Source organism: Coptis chinensis, chromosome 9 (genome assembly GCF_015680905.1).
Source record: "Coptis chinensis isolate HL-2020 chromosome 9, ASM1568090v1, whole genome shotgun sequence".
Lineage (NCBI taxonomy): Eukaryota > Viridiplantae > Streptophyta > Magnoliopsida > Ranunculales > Ranunculaceae > Coptis > Coptis chinensis.
Window position 1 is genome coordinate 3,157,793 of NC_141464.1, and position 22,453 is coordinate 3,180,245.

Below are 22,453 nucleotides of genomic sequence, written 5' to 3' on the forward strand. Positions count from 1 at the left end.
CCACTTCCTCACTTATATAGGTGCTTCTATCAGGAGTCTACTGTATCACTACACCCCACTGGATCCCAGCTATAGAAAACATTAAGAGTTAAAACTCATCCTTAAGAAGATACAGAAGGTACTACTACATCATAGGGATGGGTACAGAGTTTTCACTCTAGGTTGTAGTACCCCTACAAATCACTCGAATAACTTGTTTTCCTATTGAACCTTGTTTATGGGATCTCCATTCACTAAGGTTGGGTGACAGTTATCGGTGATTTTAACAAATAGGCTTCAGTCTTTAATAGACTTTAACCCCATCCCCTCGATGTACTAAAGACAAGCTCTCTAGCTAGGCCTTTAATTAGTAAATCAGTTATGTTATCTTTTGACCTCACAAAGTCAATAGCTATATGATCCCACCCAATAACATCTGTCGCACAATGTTATGTCTACGACATATATGTCGAGACTTTCCATTATAGGAAATATTTTGGGCCCTCATAATAGCTGTTTGGCTATCACAGTGAATAGAAACAGGTGGAACAGGCTTAGGCCAAATAGGGATATCCAACAACAAGTTCCTGAGCCACTTTGCCTCCTCACAAGCTTTATCTAAAACTATAAACTCAGATTCCATAGTGGAACGAGCAATACAAGTTTGCTTGGTAGATTTCCAAGACACTGCACCTCCTGCTAAGGTAAATACATACCCACTTGTGGACTTTGATTCCGTAGAATCAACAATCCAGTTAGCATTGCTATACCCCTCTAATACAACTAGATATCTGCCATAATGAACACCAAAATCTGAAGTACATTTCAGATACCTCAAAACTCTAATAAGAGCTTCCCAATGCTCAGAGATGGGATTAATAGTGTATCTGCTTAGTATGCCTACCGCGTAGGCAATATCTGGTCTAGTACAGTTCATAAGATACATGAGACTAGGGGTGGACAATGGGACGGGTCGGGCTAGCCCGGCCCTAAACATTTAAAGCCCTTCAAATATTAGGGCGGGTTCCCGGCTCCTAAAGTCAAGATATCGGCATAGAGGCCGGTCACAAGTCTAAACCTCAAGTCTAAACCTCCCCCTAAGCCCTAAGCCCTCTTTTAAAGGCTTTAGGGCGGCCCTATATATATATATATATATATATATTTTTTACTACATCAGTTTTAAAACTCATTTATATTACAAAAATGTACAATAATCTACAAACTCAAAGTCCAACCAATCTAGTAATAATCAGTATAAGTCCAAAAATTAAAAATGCACATCCACAATCTAATGAACTCAAGTACATCGAGAGTTCGAATTTGTTCTTCCTTGTACTCAAACCTCACTAAAATTATATTTTAAATTGAAATACATAGACAAATAATTATATTATCATTTTAAAGGAAGAAGTAATAGATATAAAGAAGAAACATAATAGTTTTGGTTAAAGGTCATGGAAGTTGTTAAACTATTTGTAATATCATAAATTATTTCTATAATAGATTCAAACAAATATAATATTACCTTTCTTCTAATTTAAAAGTGATTCAAGCTTTGTATATGGAAATGAAAATATTGGCTTTTGAACAAGTGATGGATAAAGGTTTGAGATTACAAATGTCATTTTTCCTCGACAAAGGTTGTTTTTGGTTTCTATGTTACAAATGTCTACTCTGTATTTTGCTTTAATGGTGTGGAAGGAAATCTTTAGTTTTAGACTTGGCTTGGATGTGAATAAAAATATAATTTATAAGAAATAAGTGAGAAAAGAAATTGAGAATAATAAGTTATGGACTTTGACTTGATGATCAAAGGAATAAAGTCTTATTTTTTATTAGGCTAGTGCTCATTGTTCTTCATGGCTGTTAAGTTGACAAGTTTTTTGTTATATAAGACAAGTTAATGGAAGTACCCTTGGGTGTAAGTGATAAATTACAAAGGACAATGTTATTTTAATTGAAAATATTTAACAAAGAGTTGGACAATTATGGTATGTGTATTTATAGTGAAAGTGTGAAACAGGGCCGGTTAGGGCTTGGTTAGGGTCGGGCTAATGAGGGCTGAATTAGGGTCGGGCCTATGTTTTAGAATCTTAACCCTAGCCCTGCCCTAGAAGGCATTAGGGTAGGGCGGGCCGGCCCTAAACTCTGTGAGGGCTTTATAGGGCTTAGGGTCAGGTCGGTCAGGGCCGGGTTAGGGTCGTTAGGGCCAAATTCCCACCCCTACATGAGACTGCCTATTACTCTAGAATATTCTAAAGGAGATACACCAGGTCCAGTATTCTTTCTCAAGTGTTTACTAGAATCATATGGTGTTTTGGCAGGTATACAGTCAACTTGATTAAACTTTCTAAGCACATTCTCCACATATGAGATTGGGTCAAAGTAATACCATCTGACCTATTAATGATTTTTATACCAAGAATAACATAAGCAACACCCAAATCTTTCATGTCAAAGTGCTTTTCCAAGAAAAGTTTAGTCTTATTGACTACTTCTAAGCTGGTATCGATGATTAACATATCATCCACATATAAACAAATAATAACACCAGTTTGTTTCTCAAACTTGCATTATATGCATTTATCTGCCTCATTAATAATATAACCATTAGAAGTCTTTACATAATCAAATTTTTCATGCCACTGCTTGGGAGCTTATTTTAGACCATAAACACATTTCTTTAGTCTACAAACTTTTTGCTTTAAGCCTTTTTTATCACAAAGTTTTTAGGCTGATCCATATAAATCTCCTCTTCTAAGTCACCATTTAAGAATGTCGCTTTAACATCCATTTGGTGAATTACAAGATTATGTAAAGAAGCAAAGGCAATTAACATTCTAATAGAAGTTATTCTCATCACAGGAGAGTAGGAGTAAAAAACATCAACTCCTACTCTTTGTTTATAGCTTTTAGCTACAAGCCTTGCTTTAAACTTATCTATGGATCCATCAACCTTTAGTTTCTTTCTAAACAACCATTTATTACCAATAGTTTTACAACCAGGAGGTAGGGTCACTAACTCCCAAGTGTGATTAGTCATAATGGAATCATACTCACTATGAATGGCCTCTCTCCAAAATATAGCATCAGGTGAGGGCATAGCCTCAGAAACAGTCTGAGGGTCATCCTCTACTAAATAAATAAGGAAATCAGATCCAAAGGAGGCTCCAATTTTGGGACTTTTACTCCTTCTGAGTTCATATTCATCACTTAATGGAGAATCCTCTCTAACTCAAGGAACATGTCTAGTATACCATGAAGCTCTTTCAGACCTCTCAAGAAAATGGAACTTGTCTTCGAAAAAGAATGCATCCCTAGATTCAATAATGGTATTATCATCAATAAATTGACTTTTAGATTTAAAAACTAAAAACCTGTAAGTTGTGCTGAGCATAACCAATAAAAACACAGTCAATTGTCTTAGGGCCAAGTTTGGTCCTTTTGGGTACTGTAATAGACATCTTAGACAAACACCCCCACACTTTCAAGTATTTATAAGAAGGTGTCTTCTTTTTTCACATCTCATATGGAGTTTTGTCTGTGTTTTTAAAAGATATCTTATTAAGGATATAAGATCTTTATCGATAAATATATCGGTGTACCCCAAAACCGATATATATCGGATATATCGGATATTTGGATATATCTATTTTTTGGTAACCGGTCAAACTATTTAAAATATCGGATATATCGGAAATATAATATCGAAATATTATATATTGGAAATATCGATTTATATTTTAAAATGGTCAAAAAGTCAACCGATATATATATCGATTATATCGGCGATATAAAGTTTCATATCGGAAATTCCGATATATATCGGAAAAAAAAATTCTATATTCGGTAGATATATGTCGAAAATATCGATGTCGGTGTACCAAAATACCGATATATATCGGCGATATATCGGATATATCGGCGATATTTTGGTCCATGGCTGAGAGTAATGCCTCCCCCCACAGGTTCTTAAGTGCTCCTGAGACATTGATCATTGAATTGACCATATCTTTGAGAGTCTTATTTTTCCTTTCTGCTATCTCATTAGACTGAGGAGCATAAGGGACAGTAGTTTCATGTATAATACCATTATCTTCACAAAATTTAGTAAAAGGTCCAGAATATTCACCTCCCCTGTTAGATCTCGAGTATCTTAATTTTCCTTTCTAGTTGGTTCTCAACCTCAGTTTTGAAAGATATAAATTTAGATAAATCGACTTTTATCTTTACTTTTCACAAGATAAACATAGCAGAAACGTGAAGCGTCATCAATAAAAGTAACAAAATATTTATTGCCACCACGTGTAACATTGCCATGAAGGTCACACAAATCAGTATGAATCAATGCTAACACTTTAGAAGTTCTATCTACCTTTTTAAAAGGTTTTCTAGCATATTTTGATTATACACATGCTTCACATTTCTTGTTATCTAAAGCAATAGACTTAGGTATACTACCAATATGCATTAACTTTTTAATAGATGCATTATTAACATGCCCAAATCTATCATGCCACAAATCAAAAGAGTCAACGATATAAGCAGAAATAAAAGTTTTATTAATCTCATATTCAATTACATTCAGCTTAAACAGACCATCATCAAGATAACCCTTTCCCACAAAAGATCCCCCCTTAGTCAGGACAAACTTGTCCGACTCAAATACAAATTTAAAACCCTTCCTACTCAACATGGAACCAGACACTAAGTTTTTCCTAATATCAAGAACATGCAACACATCTTTAAGTGTAAAAATATTTCTAGAAGTAAACTTCAGAACAACAGTCCCTTTCCCAGCAACTCTGGAAGAGAGGAATTCCCCATGAACAGACTCTCATCGTCTCCACCAATAGTATAGGTGGAGAAAGCACTTTTAGTGCCACAAAAATGTTTGGTAGCTCCAGTGTCTACCCACCAGTCTGTCATATTGCTAACCAGGTTAACCTCAGTAACAACAGCAGAGAAGTTGCCATCCTAAACCACATTGACCTGTGCGCGCCTTATCCTTATTTTTATTTCCATCATTTGGAAGTTTCTTGTGCTTATAGTCACCCGCAGTATGACCACGTGTACCACACACATAACAGTAAATATCAAGATTATATGGCTTTTTCTTTAATTGAGGCTGGGACTGCTTGTTCTTGTTCCAAAAGGGTTTCTTCTTATTGGTCTAGGGTATACGGGGCTTTGTTCTTAGAAGAACTAGCACTACCAGGCTTTCTAGTAACAAGGTTAGCCTTATACTTCAATTCAGAAGTCTCTTCTTTTGTTTCAGAAATACGGTTATCTTCCTCAATGCGAAGATTCACAATGAGATCTTCCATGGTCAATGCGAAGTTCAGAAGTGAGTTTTTCAATAATAGCTGCAACCTGAAACCCCTTACAGATATTGTAACCCTCTTGCATAATATCATGAATGATAATCTGCAATTTCTCAACTTGAGAAACCACAGGTTTGTTATCCTCCATCTTAAACTCCAGGACCTTAGCTACTAAATATTTCTTAGAGCCAGCATCCTTAGTTGCATATTTCTTATCTAAATCATCCCACAATAATTTAGCAGAAGCACATACATCATAAACATCATACAATTCCGAGTTAAATAATCAAGCATATAATTATGACATAAGTAGTCTTTCTTAACCCATTTTTCAAGTCTTTCAGAGCGTGCAGGCTCATGTTCATTTTCAGCAGGAATCGGTCTACTTTCAGTAGTCCATTCAACAAGTTTCAAAGTAGTCAAATAAAACTTCATTTTCATCTGCCAACGCTTAAAATTCTTTCCATCAAAAATTTCAGGCTTGACAAACAATTTTCCATGTTTTTCCATCGATTAGTAACGAAGTAAAAGAGTAAACAAATTTCACCTTCAGATTGTTGGAAAACTAATACTGTGTTACATGATGTCCAGCAGCAGTAATTAATAAGAACCAATATAATAAAGCAGTTGCAACAATAGTCGAGGCTTATGAAAACACAATGCCCTGAAGGTGAAATTGCCGCCGGTATGAATGCTGACGGCCTCTGGCACACACCTCCTAAGATACAACGATTAAGGATCCGCAAGACAACACTCAAACAGATTCTAAGAACTCTCAGACGCACTCCAGTATAAACAAAACCATAGTTTATGTAAACAAATAGAAGTAAAAGGACGGAGTTGAAAGTTAAAGTTTCTTGTGTTGTTCGACTGATCTGCTTATAGAATAAGATAATACGATAAACGCTCTAGATCCACTTATCATGTAGTGTGAAAGAGGAGATCGTGTGTGAAGTCGTAGAGAAGAAAACGTGGTCTGACTATTTCTAATGTAAAGTAAGAAAAAATCCCAAAACCAAGTCCAAAACCTGTTTTCCAAAAACAAATTCATACATATTAAAAAAAAATTAAGTAAGGTTTTTATAACAAGTAATTCCACAAACCTGGTGCACTATTTTTTGGAAGCTTAAATTCCAAATGAAAGGTCAACGCATGTACGTTTCGCAGCTGAAGGAGGGAACCTGTCATAACTAAAACAAATGATGTTAGCAATAAACGAAGGTCTGAAATTATGCAAAAGTAGAGGAAATAGAAGTATCAAGATTGCTTCTACATTGCTAGAGGTATTTCAGATCCTAGGAAAGAAGGCTATACCGCTATAGTCCCTTCGGCATCAATTGATCGAGCAACAAACAAATGAAGCATGGGAACTGGTGGAAGAAGCATTAGAAGTACGGAGATGCCAAGTGGCCAACAAAGCAGCATCTTACTTGGGTAAAATACAGGGTCCGCAATCTGGTTTACTACCACTGGACAATAAACTTCTTAAAAAGTTAAAATAGTGGCTAATGATTATAGCAGGTTTACTAATGCTGGCAGTGAATCTGCTTGAGAGTAATGTGAGAGGATAAAATATAATACAAAAACCGCTTGCACGGCAGAAATAAAATAAAAATAAAAGATTTATACACGTAATTTAAAGTGAAGTTTTTCAATCTACCAGAATTAACTTCAAGATTTATACGCTTTCTCTCTCTAAAGTAAAATATGTCTTTGTGCTAATGCCACAAATCTAAAACAAAATAGTTTAGAATTTTAGATGAATGGGACTTTTGAACTTCGATTCAGACATATCGTCGTCCCACAATCGAGCTCCTCTTAATATCTCTGATTTTGCATAATGTAGTAGTAGACTAGTAGTACTAGCCTTGGTGGCGGGCTTATCACCAGGAGAGTGGGTGGTCTTAAGTAACGGCTATATATTTTTTTCCTTTCTCCCATTTAAGCAGACAACTATCAGACAAGAACCAATACAACAAAATTTTGGCAATCTTACCTTGTTCAGGACTAAGTACTACACCAGATATCCCCCAATCATAAATAATTCATTGGGACCCATTGACAGACACACCCCGCTCACACAGACGCAGTACTGACTCACTCACTCAATCTTTCTGCTGTCATTCAGATTACACGTGTACTACGCATACCTAAAAGGCAGCCTCTGCGCATGGAGTTTAATGGACCCACACGTCTCTCTCTAGCGTCAGCAGGTCCCATTATATTAGACGTTGCTTCAAAATTCGAACTAGCAACCGGTATTTACCACTATTTACTTGTCATGCATGATGCATCTGCTTTTGTAATATCCTTTTCACTTGGAAGAATCAAACAAATCCTATCTTACAAGTGGTTAAAAAGAACTTTGAATAGTCAACTCAGCAATCTTCTACCAAAGTGAGATAAAAAGGCACGTCCAACTCGTTTAGATAAAAATCCACTTGTCCACCAGTACATTCTTTTCTTATTTCTAAATTCATCTTTGCTTCATGGAATGAAAAAGAAGAAGAAACAACATTCTGATATCAAATGACCACTGCCAACTACTTACATGCTATCTCTACACATACCCGAGTTTTCAGGAACCTCCCCCAACTCTCTTTTTTTTCATTATTTAGTTATTCCTCTTTTATGAGTTTGAAATTATTAAACAACTTAAAAAATATTTACAAAATAACCCCTCTGCTCTTGACCTACGCTTCTTCCAATCCTACAATCAAGATTAGAATTATAATGACCTACGTGTCTTCCAACTATTGTTAGTATTAATCAGTATGTCATAACCTTTAACTGCGTAAAATGTAACAGAATTATAAGTGAACGAGGCAATTCTACATAATGATAGATAAAAAGAACAGCTCAAATACCTTTTAGAGGCTATGGATGCAATAAAAACTCGGAACACCTTCACCGGTATTAAATTTAAGAAAGGATCGCCAAATTCACAAATTATTCTGGGAAACACAGCAACTTTCCAGACAGCGGCCAAAAATGTTCATATCTATCTCAACTTTCGGTACATGGAAATAAATAGATGTTCGTCTGCCCACACCATAAGAACAATTTGATGCCAAACCTAATAATTTAACAATCTACAGTGTAAACAGAGCTCTAAATTGTTTGCTGCGGTGGTATACAATGTACAGCGGTTATCAGAGATACAAACCCCACCTTGAGAAAGGAAAGAAGAGGTTCTCAAAACATTTTGTGGTCATAGAAAGCTCGGAGAATGATACATTGCCTGGCTCGTACGACATGTTGAGGTTGATGCTGGTGCAGACGTAAAAGGATTTCGCATTGCCACTCCTGAACCTTTTGATGTACCTCCCCACTTTGGAGGACTTACATTTTCTCCCCAAATTGTCCTTTCAAGTGGCTCCCTCCGTGAGAAGGTATTTGACGAAGTATGACAACAACCGGCACTCAGCAGCGGTATATAAGGATAAGAAGAAGTTGAAGCGAGAGCACCTTCTGGTGATGGTTGACTTCTCTTTACCCTCTCTGTATATGTTGCTTTCATTCTGCTAAACTCACTTTCACTTTCTGGAGAATCATCAATGACTATAATCTCTCGGCTTGGATTGGCTCGCATTTGAATGGCAGAAACGAGATTAAGGTCATGGAGGTCTGCCGGAGTAACCACTCTCTCAAAGTTATAGGCACAAGAGTCCAGCTTGTCGATATGACCCTTCTGTTGGGCCCGCAAATTAGTTCTACTCTTGAGTACATGTCGTGCCGAAGAAGAATCAACTCCTCCAATATCCATATTGTTACGATTGTCAAGCAGCGGTTGCAGGAGCTTTTGGCATGTCTTAGAACCACTGTAGCTTCCATAGCTTTTAGAAAGATCGTCATATGATTCTTGGCTGAAGATGACAGAACCTTGAGGAGCCAAATTATGGTAAGAAGCACAATCCCTGTCTCTCGGACCGCCAGTAGAGAATCCAATATAATTGGTGCTTGCAGAATTGCTTGAAGAACCTGGTGGTGGCTGTCTGAGTTTTAAGAATGCATTTTCATCTTTGTTTACTACCATCAAGTTCTTCCCCATTAACCTTAACACAGGAGTTGAAGTGGACTGAACGTCTTGAGCCTCGTGAGAATGAGTGACCAGGACTAACATCATCATAACTTGTGAGGTTCTGCAGACCATCAGAAGATGAATGTAGAGAAACTGAACCACGGGGTGATTCATAGATGGGACCCACCATACCACTGTTTCCAGATGCTGGAAACAAATCAGGCTTAGCATATGTTTCAGGTTCAATATTCGTACTGTATGCCATCAGATTCCCTTTGGCAGGCATCACAGGTGATTCTCTGGTTGTTTGGTTTAGAAATTGTGAATCTTGATAGGTTGGGGCAGTATAAAAAGAATGGCTCCTTTTCCTTGAGCAACAACATGGTTGGTTATCTGTAAATTTCACAGATTCTTCTGTTTGAGATGTTGTAGTAGATTTACACTCCTCCCCATTTAAAATGATTCTTTCTGCTCCATCTGCATTTGCAATGAATGGCGAAGAGGTTGCATTCCCCACTACAAGTTCTGTGGAATCATCTGAGAAGCCTATGATATTATGAGCTGCAGAACGTTCTACAAATGACTTTGGCTCCGAATGCTTTGAATCATATCTTTCCAAAACAGCTTGAGAGATGGTTGAGGTAGCAGAAACCGGAGATCCCGACGAGTCTCTTTTAACAACGGTGTGTGAGTCTAGACTGGACACAGTCTTGCTCGAGGTTAATGAAGAGTTCTCCTGAAGGTTCTCAATATCCATATTCCAAGGACTCGGCAAAAGTAAACGTGGTGGAGCATAGATATATGGTGGATCAGTTTGGCATCTTGTGGATTGACCTTCAGAAGAAAAGTTTCCCACAACTCGAGAATTCACATCTGGGACTATGTATGCGTCTTCCATAAGCCTACCAACTTGATTGGCTCTATAAAGCAGGTTTTGTTGCATAAGGTTCATCATCTTCCCGGTTGCACATACACAGCTTTTACTCTTTTCAGTAGATTGCATAGAGTTGAGCTGAGCATCAAATGAATTGGTCAAATTGCAAGATTCTAAAGCTACTGTCTTGCTTGATTCTGAAACAGGAAAGCTGACAGCTGGACTTGAGAAAGTTTTAGAAACATTGTCTGCCTTGACTGGAAGCTCCTCAGCATCAGTTTCTAGGCCATCAATACTAACTGCTGTATTAATGCTACACCAGAATTTCCGGGAAGGGGCTCTAACATGAGATCCAACAGTTGCATCTGCATCAAGATCATGATTTTCTGCTATTGAAAGGGAAGCATCCCTAAAAATGGATTTTTCCCGTTCAGAAATTCTTGAAGCTTCACTCACACACCTGGACGTCAGTAAAGTATCTTCATCAAATGACAAATGGTCAATTATCCCTTCTGCCTCAGGCCTCACTTTATTACTTCTTCCATCTGAATCGCCAGCCACTGCTCCTATCAGATACCCGTCAGGTAGATTATTGGGAGAACCGTGCAAACAATGATACTGATCATCCACATTTAAGGGCATGGGCATTGTTCCTACCTGGTCATCCATTTCAGTTATGGATTTATGTATCCAGGGTTTCTTTGAGGCAGATCTTATTCCATTCAACTTACACTTCGACTTTGAAAATGAGGGTTTGACCATCAAGTCAGTACTTACAGTGAGCCGTTCTTTCCCTTTCATCGAGATGCGGTTACATGTTTCAAACCGATTCATTTTTCTTGGCAACATTTCCAAGTTTTCGGTGGGACTGGCATTCACTTCTACTCTCTTACTTCTAGGAGAAGAGACGAACATTCCTGAAAAATTAGAGAGTGTTAGCATACAACCGCCCTGTCGAGAAGAGGTTCTGTGACTGTTTGGGGGATTCTGCCTACTCTCAAGTCTCGTATGAGAATCTGTACCATACTCGGTTACTTGGGATTCGTGGAATGTGCTATCTTCATGTGTTGATTTTGGAGAAGAAACTACATTTTCCGAAGGATTTGCATGAACAGAATTGACCCCAAGAGAAGGATCTAAGTTCATTTTGTCCCTCTCAATCGGAGTGTTCCTTGTCGTGGATGATGTGCCACTAAACCTTTTCAACCGACCCGTCCGTTTCGAGCAAACCCACTGCCTTAAAGTTCCTGACTCACTGTGAATGATCCCATCACGGGCTTTCAGAAGTTGAGATAGAGATTCTTCTTTGCCGCAACTTTTTCCCATCCCATGGTTCATTTCTTGTTCCCCAGAAATCTGATGATCAACAAGTCAGCAAGCACATAGATAAAGTCTCTAAATAAAATAAGAGGTATACTAGACAAGCCATGAAACAAAATTTTAAAAGAAATGAAGTTAAACACATGCATAAAGCTGTTAGAACCTATACAGTGACTGTCACAGACAGATTTGTAGCATCTCCTCAGACAGCAATTTCTAAGGAAAGAGATTGAACATAAGAAACACCCAGATCTAGGAAAGACGGGAGGAAGCCACGAGTCCAGAACCTAGTAAGTTGTTCGCGAGAAAGAAAGAGAGAACCTAATCTTAGTATGAATTTGAAACCAACACGGTGAATAACTCCAAGAAGTAAAATGGTTACTATGATTTTCCTTCATAAATAAGGATACCATTTCGAGATATGCATTCATCCACACAAGATGACCTATGAGCTAAGACTAGTAATAAAGAGCAAGTCCAAACGACCTTAGTAAGAAAGCACATAAAAAGGAGTTGACAGGTGATTTACCTCGTCTTCATTTGTTTCAAGAGAGCACAATTTTCTGTTCCTAGGCTTCTGTTTCCGATGTTTGAAACTTTTGGGTCGGGAATGCTCTTGCATCTCAAATGAAATGACCTTGCTTTCGTTACCATCTTTTCTGAGTTTCAATGGTGCATCTCCTGCTGTTGACATTGAAGAATTGGAGAGCTTTGATAGGATCCTCAGTTTCACGCCATTTGAGTCAAAATACACAGGACTTTCATCACTAATGCCTTCACGATCTACCCCTGACAGCCTTTGCCTTTTCTCATCATTAGTAGTCTTGGCTTCTGCAGTAGGCAAGTTCGAACCTGCTGCCCAGTTTGAACCATTCCTCCTATCAAGCTCTTCAAGTGTGCATCGTGGGGCCGTGGCATAAATATCCACCATTGACCTCTTTTTCCTAGGTTTTGCTATATGCTTGGTTGATCTAGTGTCGTTCATGACCAATTCAGAGGTGGATTCAACAGCAAGGCACTGATCAATATGAGCATTCAAGGTAGTGTTCGATGTGGATGAGAACGCCTTGCAAACAGGGCAAACTTTTGAAGCCATGGAGTCAGATACGGTGGTAGTGTTTGATGTTATATCTTCACTCTGGATCGTATCAGATATGGGACCCAATCTCACTATCAATCTGCACTTCTTACCAGATGGTTCAACTGTTCTTTCAGACTTCTTGGGTGTGCTAGGAAGGTGCAAGTTCTGATGATCTACAGGAGATTGTGACAAAGTGGAGCTATCTTCTTGTGGAGAAGAATGGAGTTGGTCACCCGGAGTGGACTCTCTTTCAGATTCGGCATCTTTGGTCAACTGTCCTTCCACAGCATGGTTTGATGATCGCCGTTGTTTCTTGTGCTTCTGTAATGAAGGCGTTGCTCTACTACAGAAAGATCTTTGCGCCTGGAGAGGAGCAGCTTCGCCGACTATGGCTTTCTTACTATGCAACTGAGGAGGTCCTCCCTTTCTGAGGCACCGGTTTCTTATTGAATCAGGCGGTTTAAATGGTGGCAATAGAACCTTGATTTCATGCTTGGAGCATAGTTGCAAAAGCTGTTGGGAGAAAGGCCAGTTCTTCTCGATATCCTTGTGCCTTGCCGTTAAAACGTAATCCCTGCAAGTAAAACAAACCAAACCACATAAATTCAAGGAACGGAGTACATAAACATCACACATAAAGAGTCACTTGCTTTCCTTCTTTGACATGAAATCACATAAGATTGAGGCAGCAAATTAAAGGAGCAAGCCAAATGGGTACTACATAGGGAAAGGTTACATGGAGTCCTGCAATAATTTCTATATTAAGCAAGAGACAGCTCTAGATCTGAGTGCTAGAAGCGAAATATTCAAGACAAGGAAAAGTATAAGTTACCTTATGGAGAAACTGGGAAGCTGCTGCTGCTCATGGTAGTTATCGTCATCATCATCTGCTGATTCCAAACCCTCTTGGAAGGCAAGTTTATTAAAAACTCTATCATCAGATTTGGTACTTGAACATGGAGGAGGATCTGGTGATGGGTTTTCAACAGATAACATCTGGTGAAGAGAAACTTCTTCTTGTGCTGTTTTGGTAACAGTCACAAGATGACCTTCCTTCTTCTAAACACGCACTTAGAGTTTCCAGCATACCAGAAGCTAATAAGCTAGCCCACTGCACACTCAAAGACCCCACTAGTCCACTACCTTGACTATATACTAATAATAATAATAATAATAATACTAATAATAATAACTCTCTTATAAGAATCGAACAAGAAGACGATGATGATGATGAATACTTAATCAGCCGCCTCAATCACCTTTCTGTTATCAATCAAGGAAGAAAATGAAAAGTTAATAATTAGTAAAGGGATCCAAGTCAAGCAAACAAATGCAAACAATAATCAACTGTAGCTAGCCCAACTAAAAGACGAAAAACGTTATTTTATGTACTCTCATTGAATGAATTAATCAACTCAATCTCAACGGATCAAACTAGATTGAGTAGACCTTTCGGAAGTCTTTTAGTTCGTGATTTTATGTGAACAAAATCATAAAATTTAACTGACCCAAAGATTTGAAAAGAACGTGCTACAGTAAAATGTGAGAAGAGTGTGGGAATGAATAAGAATCACAGTCCACCCATACTACAACATAAAATCGATCCACCCAAAAGGAAAATAAGATGATCAGTTAGCCAGATCGGTGAATAGAGTAGATCGATTTGAGTTGAAAGAAGAGTATGCTGATTAGGATGATAGTCCAAATCCAAAGAGAAACCCAATAAGGAAAAGGAAGCAGCCTCAAAAGAAAAAAAGTTAAAAAAATAGTATCAGTAATCTGAAAAGCTAAAAATATCTATGATCTATAATATATCTCTTATTAATTCTAGAAACCAAAACCCATAAGAAGAAGCTCATCTTTTATGCTCTACCCAAAGATCTTATCTTACCCCTAAAAATGATGAAAATAATATTCAAATTATACAAACCTTTGAGTTATTGTTGACAAGAGGGAAGAAGAAGAAGAAGAAAAATCTCCTAAATAAATGGTACAAAAACCACAAGTAAAACCAAGGTAGAGAGAGAGAGAGAGATTTTGAAATTGAAGAAAAGGAAGAGGCAGTGAAGAAAAGAGGAGCACCACTCACTCACACATCAAAAAGGGCATCAGGTTCTCTCTAGCTCACTCTACCAAAAAGCAGATTTTGTACAATATATATTTTTTTTTACCACACCCCATGCCCCCACCACCTTTTCCTCTATTCCTCCTTTTTCTTACTGCACTCCTCTTTCAAGTCTCTAAACACACAATGAAAAATGACCCTCCTTAACGGTCAAATGAGACAGCCCATATGCCACCACCACGACTACTGTGGGTCTGTCCTTACTGTTTTACTATTCACATTTCTAGTGTATCTAGAAAAAAGTAAATCACGTTTAATACGGAAAATAGATAGAGAATTTCTCTCCATACTGTCCTATTCTATAGACCTACACCCACTCTGTACGAAAAGGCTTTTCGTTTCTTTCTTTCTTTTCTACTATTATTAATGGGGTTATTAATTATGTTTGTCATCAAATTTCTTTTGTAGGGCCTATTAGTGCCATCTATGTTAGGTAGGTATGTATGTACGTGTACCTTCAACGTATCATTTCACATGCGTATGGCAGACATCTTTGGATACTATATGAAGAAGGGCTGACGTAATGGGGACTGTTTTTTCAAAGGCCAATTTTCTTGCTGATTTGTCTATTCTGTTTGAGTGAGTGGAAACCCTTCTTCCAATTCGATATTTGGTGATTGGAGCGTGCTAGCATAGTAGAAAATATATATATATCAACCACTTATATCTCGATATATAACTTGGATATATCTCTTATTTTCTTGTGGGTAAATTCCCAAACAAATCACGATAATGTCAATTTGTTCTCAATTCGAGAACTGTCAAAAACTTAGTGCAAAACATGTTGATATAACCCCACAAGTTGCTGATGAATTGCGGTGTGGTGCTGGCATGATCTAATTGGGGAAAAAATATGGTATTATCGTGTTTTGTTTGGGAATTTACTATTTTATATTTACATATATTGCGGATATATCCACACATTAACAAAAAATTATCCCATTGTTGATATTTCTTGATGAGAAATGCTAGCGAGAGTAGCATGGTGATACCCCGCTATGATACAAAATATTATGCCTTAGACCGGACACTGTTTTTTCTCCCTTTTCTTCATCACTCCATATCCATGAAAGACGATTGTTTTTCTCTTTTCTCAAGGTCACTTAAATCGGCAACCATCCAACAATTAATTTAGTGTTTGTAAGGGAGTGATATCCTCCTTCAGGAATATCAGGCGCGTACTCAACATGATGGAAATACCACACCGACCTGTAGAACCAGATCGCGTCTACAAGCTAAGAGAACGCTTCCAAAGACGGTTAGCGCCAAGACACCTAACCAAAGCTATAACGGACTCGCCTTTTACCTTCTAGAAGCAATTATGAACAGAGATGCACATGCACAAATCACTGCCACAAGCTACTGACCACTGCAGCAAGCTACTTGCCCACACTACTAATCTCCATCATCACAGCAGACCTATAAAGACAGTTCTCGCATGCCTCCTTAATCTAGACCCCACGTTTGTGGTACATTTTACACGTGGTGGGCAAGGATTCAATCTCAACATCTATAAATACCCCTCCTATAAACTACGCCGATTTCTTCTCTCCCCCTCGTAATCGAGAAGCAAGATATCGTGGCGCTTAAGCTCCAAAGTTTAACTTCGGTCCCTTCTATCATCCATTCCAGTTCCCATTCAACTATGTATGTAAAGGAAAGCTGAATCACGCCTTTACATTGGCGCCGTCTGTGGTCTCGATTACTTGAGACACCATTTTCACACAACCCAAAAACCAAAAACTAAATATCTCAAGCCCACACAAGCATGGCAAGCCTCGGTTTCAAGTTCAAGGCCTCCCAAACCAAATAGGCTTAACCAATGAGAGCATTTCCTTGCTCAGGCAAGAGAATGCTGCTCTTTGTGCACAAGTTGACGCTCAACAACAGCCAGCTGGTAACATCGCTGAGAACGGCATCAACGAAGTTAATTAACAGATTAACGAGCTGTCGCAACGGATCACCCAGAGCGCAGCACGCAAAGACGCAAACCATATTGTTCAGAAAATGCTCAAGACATGCCGCACTTCCCCGTTCACCACAGAGGTTGATAAGAGCCCAAAACTGTAGTTTTAACTCCTTAACCATCATACTTTTAGACCAATTATGTGAGTAATAATTAAGAGTTAGATCGACACGTGTTTTATGCATTTCAGGCTTCAAAGTCCATTATGTGCAGAAATGTGCCACTTTAGCGAGATAAAGGAGCAAAGGTCGGTTGCTAAAGAGTTCTGTGATTAAAGGCTAAGATTCAAGAAGACAAAGCCTTTCTAAAGCCTGGTCAAAAGCTGAAAAATCGACGCGGGCAGAAATAGCACACAAAGTCAGCAGAATTTCCAAAGGCTGTATCTTTGGACTCAGACTTCAGAATTGGGCCTACCTTATGTCAAAATGACCGGCTCGGAAAGATCTTTCCAATGGTCTAAGCCTTAACCCAATCAGAGGAGCAGAAGTGGACGAAAAGTTTGTTGAAATCAACTGCAGCTGAAAAGACCTTTTTGGACTGAAAGAATTGGGTTTTGGGCCTGATTCTCTAGCCCAAAACATGGCTCCAAGCCCATGCACGATTTTTGGATCTGAAAGTATAAAAACAAGAGTTTGACTCTTTGTTAATGGTATCTAGTTAGACCTAAAACAATAGATAATTATAGATCTAGTTTTTATTTAATTAAATTAAGTTTAGTTTATATTCAATTTTTATTTTAGATTAAACTCTTAGAATCATTGTTCTTAATTAGTTTGATAAATAAAATAGCTATTTGTCAATTTCGATTCTTGTCATTTACAATTGTTAGATCCAATTTCATTTATTACTTGTTATTCAATTCTTAGTTATTAATTAGAATTTAAGTATTGTTTAATTTAGATTAGTAAAATTCAATTCTTTTTATATTATGTTTAGTTTTAATTTAATCGGAAATGATTGCAGAATGATTCTCTGGCTAAACCTCCATTAGAGGGGGGCCGAGAAGCCTTGATGAAGGTTTGATTCGATTATCGTAGAGTCGCCGTAATTTCCTTTTCACTCTAGAAACGATTAGTTCACCATGAGAATGGGTGTAATTGTTCACATGCTAGTTATGAATTGGTAGAAATGCCATGTAAATTAGGGATTAGGAGTAACTGCATTGTTCTCATAATCGCTTCATTCGGATAACGACGATTCGTCGTTAGTAGGATTAAGTCGAAGTTAAGGTGGAATCAATCCCCTCTAACTCATTATCATAGAATCAACGTAAGCATTCCCATAATGTTTAAATAGTCGACTAGTTGCATCTTGTGGGTAGAGTTGCATTGTAGTCTAGTTGCCATTTCAGAAATCTCTCATTAGACTTTTTAGAGTTAAGTTTACTTATACATAGAGAACACAAAGATCGGAAGGACTAGGAATGGAACGAATTTCCTACTCCACTATATCTTATAGATTGAGAGTAGAAACTTTGATAAATATAGGCACGTAAGATAGTTTTAGTTTACTTACGCTTTGAGTTCATCGCTCATTTCATAGGTAAACTATCAATTTTATATTTTATCAAATGCATACCACGCCATCTTAGTTTCACTTTCGCATTGTTTTCGTAGTGTAAGTACTTTTCTTAAAGTCCTATTTCACCCACCCACCCTTGTTTGATTCATACTATGGTTTTCCGATTCAACGTTGAAAAGTTCCGCGAAAAAAGTACACTGAGTGCACCCGCGCCCAAACGGAGCGCACCTACGCCTAAAAAGATCAGAATAATCGAAAGCGACCCATAAATCACCGAACTTGAAGTTACACGAAGCGCATGAAGACTCCTAAGCGAGCCGCACTTTAAGCTAGATTTTTCCGGATTTCTACAATTTTGATTCGAACTTTGAATTTTCAAGTTTTTCGTTGTTCTAACTTGTTATATACACTAAACACGCCAGAACAAGACGCTTATTCATAAGCTTAAGCAAGGACGCAATCGTATTCCTTTCTTCCACACCTCGCAGATCTCCCGTTAGAGGTTTATACTAGTATATCGTAATTGTTTGGAGTGTTGACGTGTTTAGCTAAGTTTGGTCTTAGCCTTGTATGAGATTAAGGTCTGGCCGAACAAAAACACCGAACGTAATTACACAACAACGTCAACAAACAAGTCTATCTAGTATACCACCCACTACACCTCTAGCTACTATTTCACACACACAACCTGATATAATGCCTGAAGACGAAGAGACTCCTCTCTCTGACTTCTACAAAGCCTTGAGCGATAGCCCCAAATCTTGCATCGTTCTAGCAGACTTCAAGTAGGGGATTTCGAATCCCCCAAATATTTTTATTTGTTACCCGCTTTTCATGGATTAGACCATGAAAACCTTATCAGCACACACGCGTAGGATTGAACAAGTCCTAACAACATTCCACCATCCTACGGTTGGTGCGAACAAATTAAACTAAGGGTATTCCCTTTCACCTTACCTAAGGCGATAAAGGCTCTTGTTAACTCGCCCAAATTAAATTGCGGACTCGTGGGCTAAACTTGTTCAAATTGTTTATGAAACATTTTTACCCACCCCTAAAGACGGATGAGATACTTTCCAAGATTCATTTCTTTCGACAAAATCCCCATGAATCATTTTCGTGAGGCTTGAATCGCTTCACCGATCTCCTTATAGAGTGTCCACATCATAACTTAGCGAAAAGACACGCTAGTTTGTGCCTTTTAAAGGACTTCTACATAAAATGTAAAATGAATAGTTTTCTAAGCAAAGGAGCCTCTGAACTATTTTAGAATCCAAAACGTAAGTAAACTAAACTTGGTACTTTTAGTTCATCAAATACGCTATCTATTATCAAATCTTCACCATCCCTAAAACTCGCTAATTGCACTAAATGGAGTACATTAAGTTCGCTCCACTTCTAGTTCTTAAAGCTAGCATGGATTGTTTTCTTAAAACTCTAACTAATCACTTTAAGTTCAAGGTGAGAGGCTTTCACGAAGGGTGTTATACCCTCTACGATGAAACTAAAATGAGTCACGTTGAATTTAACTTATAACACGAATACCCGATGGAAATATGCTTGTTTTGAATCTAGATAAAGGATTGTTCCATTAAAAATGAACCCACCTCTTGGAATCCAACTTAATAACCTAGATAGATTCTTGTATCTCGATTCTCCAATGCTTCTTAATGCAGAAACCCAAGTTCTAATCCCTAGTGTTCATGGCATTTCTTAAAACAACCAAGTGCAACTAACTAGCATGTGAAGTCGCCATCACCCATTCTCATAACAAAGGCCTAAGTTACCCAACACTGCTATACTAGATTTCTAGAGTGGAATAGATTCTACAACCAATTCTATACTAACCAAACACCAAGTTTTCATCAAGGCTTCATCAAACCCTCTAATGGAGGTTTTAGCCTTGATTCATTAAACTAACATTTCCCATTGAATCTAAACTAAACATAATATAAAGATTCTAACTTTATGAAATTTAACTAATCTAAATTAAACAATAACAAAAATCTAATTAACAACCAAGCATTGAATAACAAGTAGTAAAATGAAATTAGATCTAACAATTGTAATTGACAAATCGAAATTGAATCAAGAACAACTATTTTATTATCTAATTCAAGGGAGAACAATCATTCAATACTAAATTTAAAACAAGAACAAAACTAATTACTTTAATATAAAAACTAGATCTAGAACTAAGGTCATCAGATGACCAATTCGACGAAATTAATGGAGATGAATTAACTAATCTAATTTATTTTCTAACCTAACTATCTACCAAATTAATCTACCATTAACAAAGACTTAAGCTTTTCTTCTTTATACATTCAAATCCAAAATTCGTGCATATATATATTGGAGCCATGTTTTGGGGCCGAATATCGCATAAAACCCCATTCTTTTTTCTACACTTATTCAAAAAGGCCTCTTCAAAAAAAAAAGAAATTGCATGCTAGTTGACTTCCCGAAGACTTTTCGTCCACTTCTGGTGCTCCTCTGATTTGGGTCCAAGGCTTGGACCATTGCCAAGAGTTCTTTAGAGCCGGTCGTTTTGACATAAGGTATGCCCAATTCCCATTAAGTCCCATGGGTCATAAGTCCAAAGATACGGCTTTCGAGTTCGCATAACGTTATTCATGTTTCTTTTGCTGTCCTTTATCTTTTTCCACTAAAAAGATATGGTACATTAAATCGCACGCATAATGGACTTTGAAGCCCTCAATGCATAAAACGCTTTGTCATAATCGGTATTCTGTTAACTCTTACTTATTATTCACATAATTGGTCTAATAACGCAGGTATGATTATTAAGGGGTTAAAAATTCAAAATTTGGGCTCTTATCACTTCTACACCAATACAAGACCGCAAAAAATCGCGCTTCCCGCTACCTTTACCTTTCCCCAACAACCGTTCATCTTTCCAAATCACCATTAACGACCACCAAAGCTCCAAACCTAAAAAAAAATATATTAAAAAGAAACCAAATTAACCCACACCAACCATCAAAAATCCAATTCAAATCTCCTCTAAAACCAAATCACCACCAAATCCACCAACTTACATCACCAAAAACCCACGAAAATTTACAAATTCAAGCCATCCACCACCACCACCACTGTTTGCTTCAGTCGGTCGATTCAAATTCCAACACCACATCCCATTTAAACCCCCACTACATTCCAAACACTAAAATGGCTCAACAACGTCGAATTTTGCCGGAGCAAGCTTTTATCGGCGACCACTTCATACCGCTTTTCGGTGACGAAAATGATTAGTAGAGACTGAATAGCTTGTGGTACTTTCGACCGAAGCCTTTTACCACGAAGACTTAGTCCGACGGTTTTACAACACAAAGGAGGTGGAGGGACTAGAATTTTGTTATGGTGGCGAAGAGGGAGGAAGGAAGTAACTATCGGGTTGTTGGTCGAGATTCTAGGCATTCCGCCTAGAATCCATCCGATGTCACGCTGCAGGAGTCCCAATATAATGGGGTAGAGCCATTGATGAACGTGGATAGCATCGAAGGGAACTACAATGCGAGATCGCGATTGTTTTTGCCGCATCCCTCGAACCAACCAAATGCAACTCGATGGATTGGGTCTCAACGCCCCGGGAAGGAAAAGGTCGGCGACATCGGTCTAAACGCCTCCACATTTTATGGATACTCCGTGAGCGTAGTATGAAGTTCTCAGATGTTGGAGTTTTTGCTTAGCATGATTAGGGGAGTAGGGAAGTCCGTTGCACCTCTCCCTGTGTTGATAACCAAGATCATGCTGAAGTTGAGAGCAGCTCCGGCGTCTGATAGGTCTTACATAACCCTACACCGAAATCCTCACATCTATAAGGAGTGTGTCCAACGAGTTTGGAGGTTGCCTGAGGATAGGGTAGAGGACGAGGAGGATGGTGGAAATGAGAATGCCTTGGAGGATGAGGAGGACTTGACTTGTTTTGATGCGGATGCCTTGGAGAGGTGCTGGTCAGATGCAAAACGCATGGATGTGATTCATCGTGGCATGCGTTCGCTCAACACTATCTGCGAAGACCTCCGGACTCGACAAACAACTATCCATCATAACTTCGAGATCCGTACCCAGAGAGAGGATGAGAGGTGGGAACAAATGAGGGCCGAGCTAGATGCTCACCAGCCGGCCGACATGCTTGCATGATTCCCACCTCACGGGGATTCTTCTTCTGAGGACACACCATCGAGGCACGAGTGTCGTCACCGAAAGACGAATGGT

At 38.3% G+C, this 22,453-nt stretch overlaps 1 protein-coding gene, 1 long non-coding RNA gene and 1 pseudogene across 2 annotated transcripts; all 3 read right to left on the reverse strand.

Annotated features, from left to right (window-relative positions):
- Positions 1-391: 391 nt before the first annotated feature.
- On the reverse strand, positions 392-925 carry LOC147474412 (secreted RxLR effector protein 161 pseudogene; annotated as a pseudogene).
- Positions 926-5,719: 4,794 nt separating this feature from the next.
- On the reverse strand, positions 5,720-8,145 carry LOC147474413 (uncharacterized). Its single transcript, XR_015207364.1, has 3 exons — positions 6,618-8,145; positions 6,407-6,484; positions 5,720-6,068 (listed from the first exon to the last, which is right to left on the reverse strand). It is a non-coding gene; the product is annotated as an uncharacterized LOC147474413 (long non-coding RNA).
- Positions 8,146-8,187: 42 nt separating this feature from the next.
- LOC147474414 (uncharacterized) lies at positions 8,188-14,737 on the reverse strand. The gene is given in 5 exon segments (XM_086581904.1): positions 8,188-9,381; positions 9,383-11,554; positions 12,048-13,173; positions 13,432-13,862; positions 14,530-14,737. Coding segments are annotated over 4 exon segments (4,329 nt in total). The 5' UTR covers positions 13,596-13,862; positions 14,530-14,737; the 3' UTR covers positions 8,188-8,514.
- Between the last annotated feature and the right edge of the window lie 7,716 nt (positions 14,738-22,453).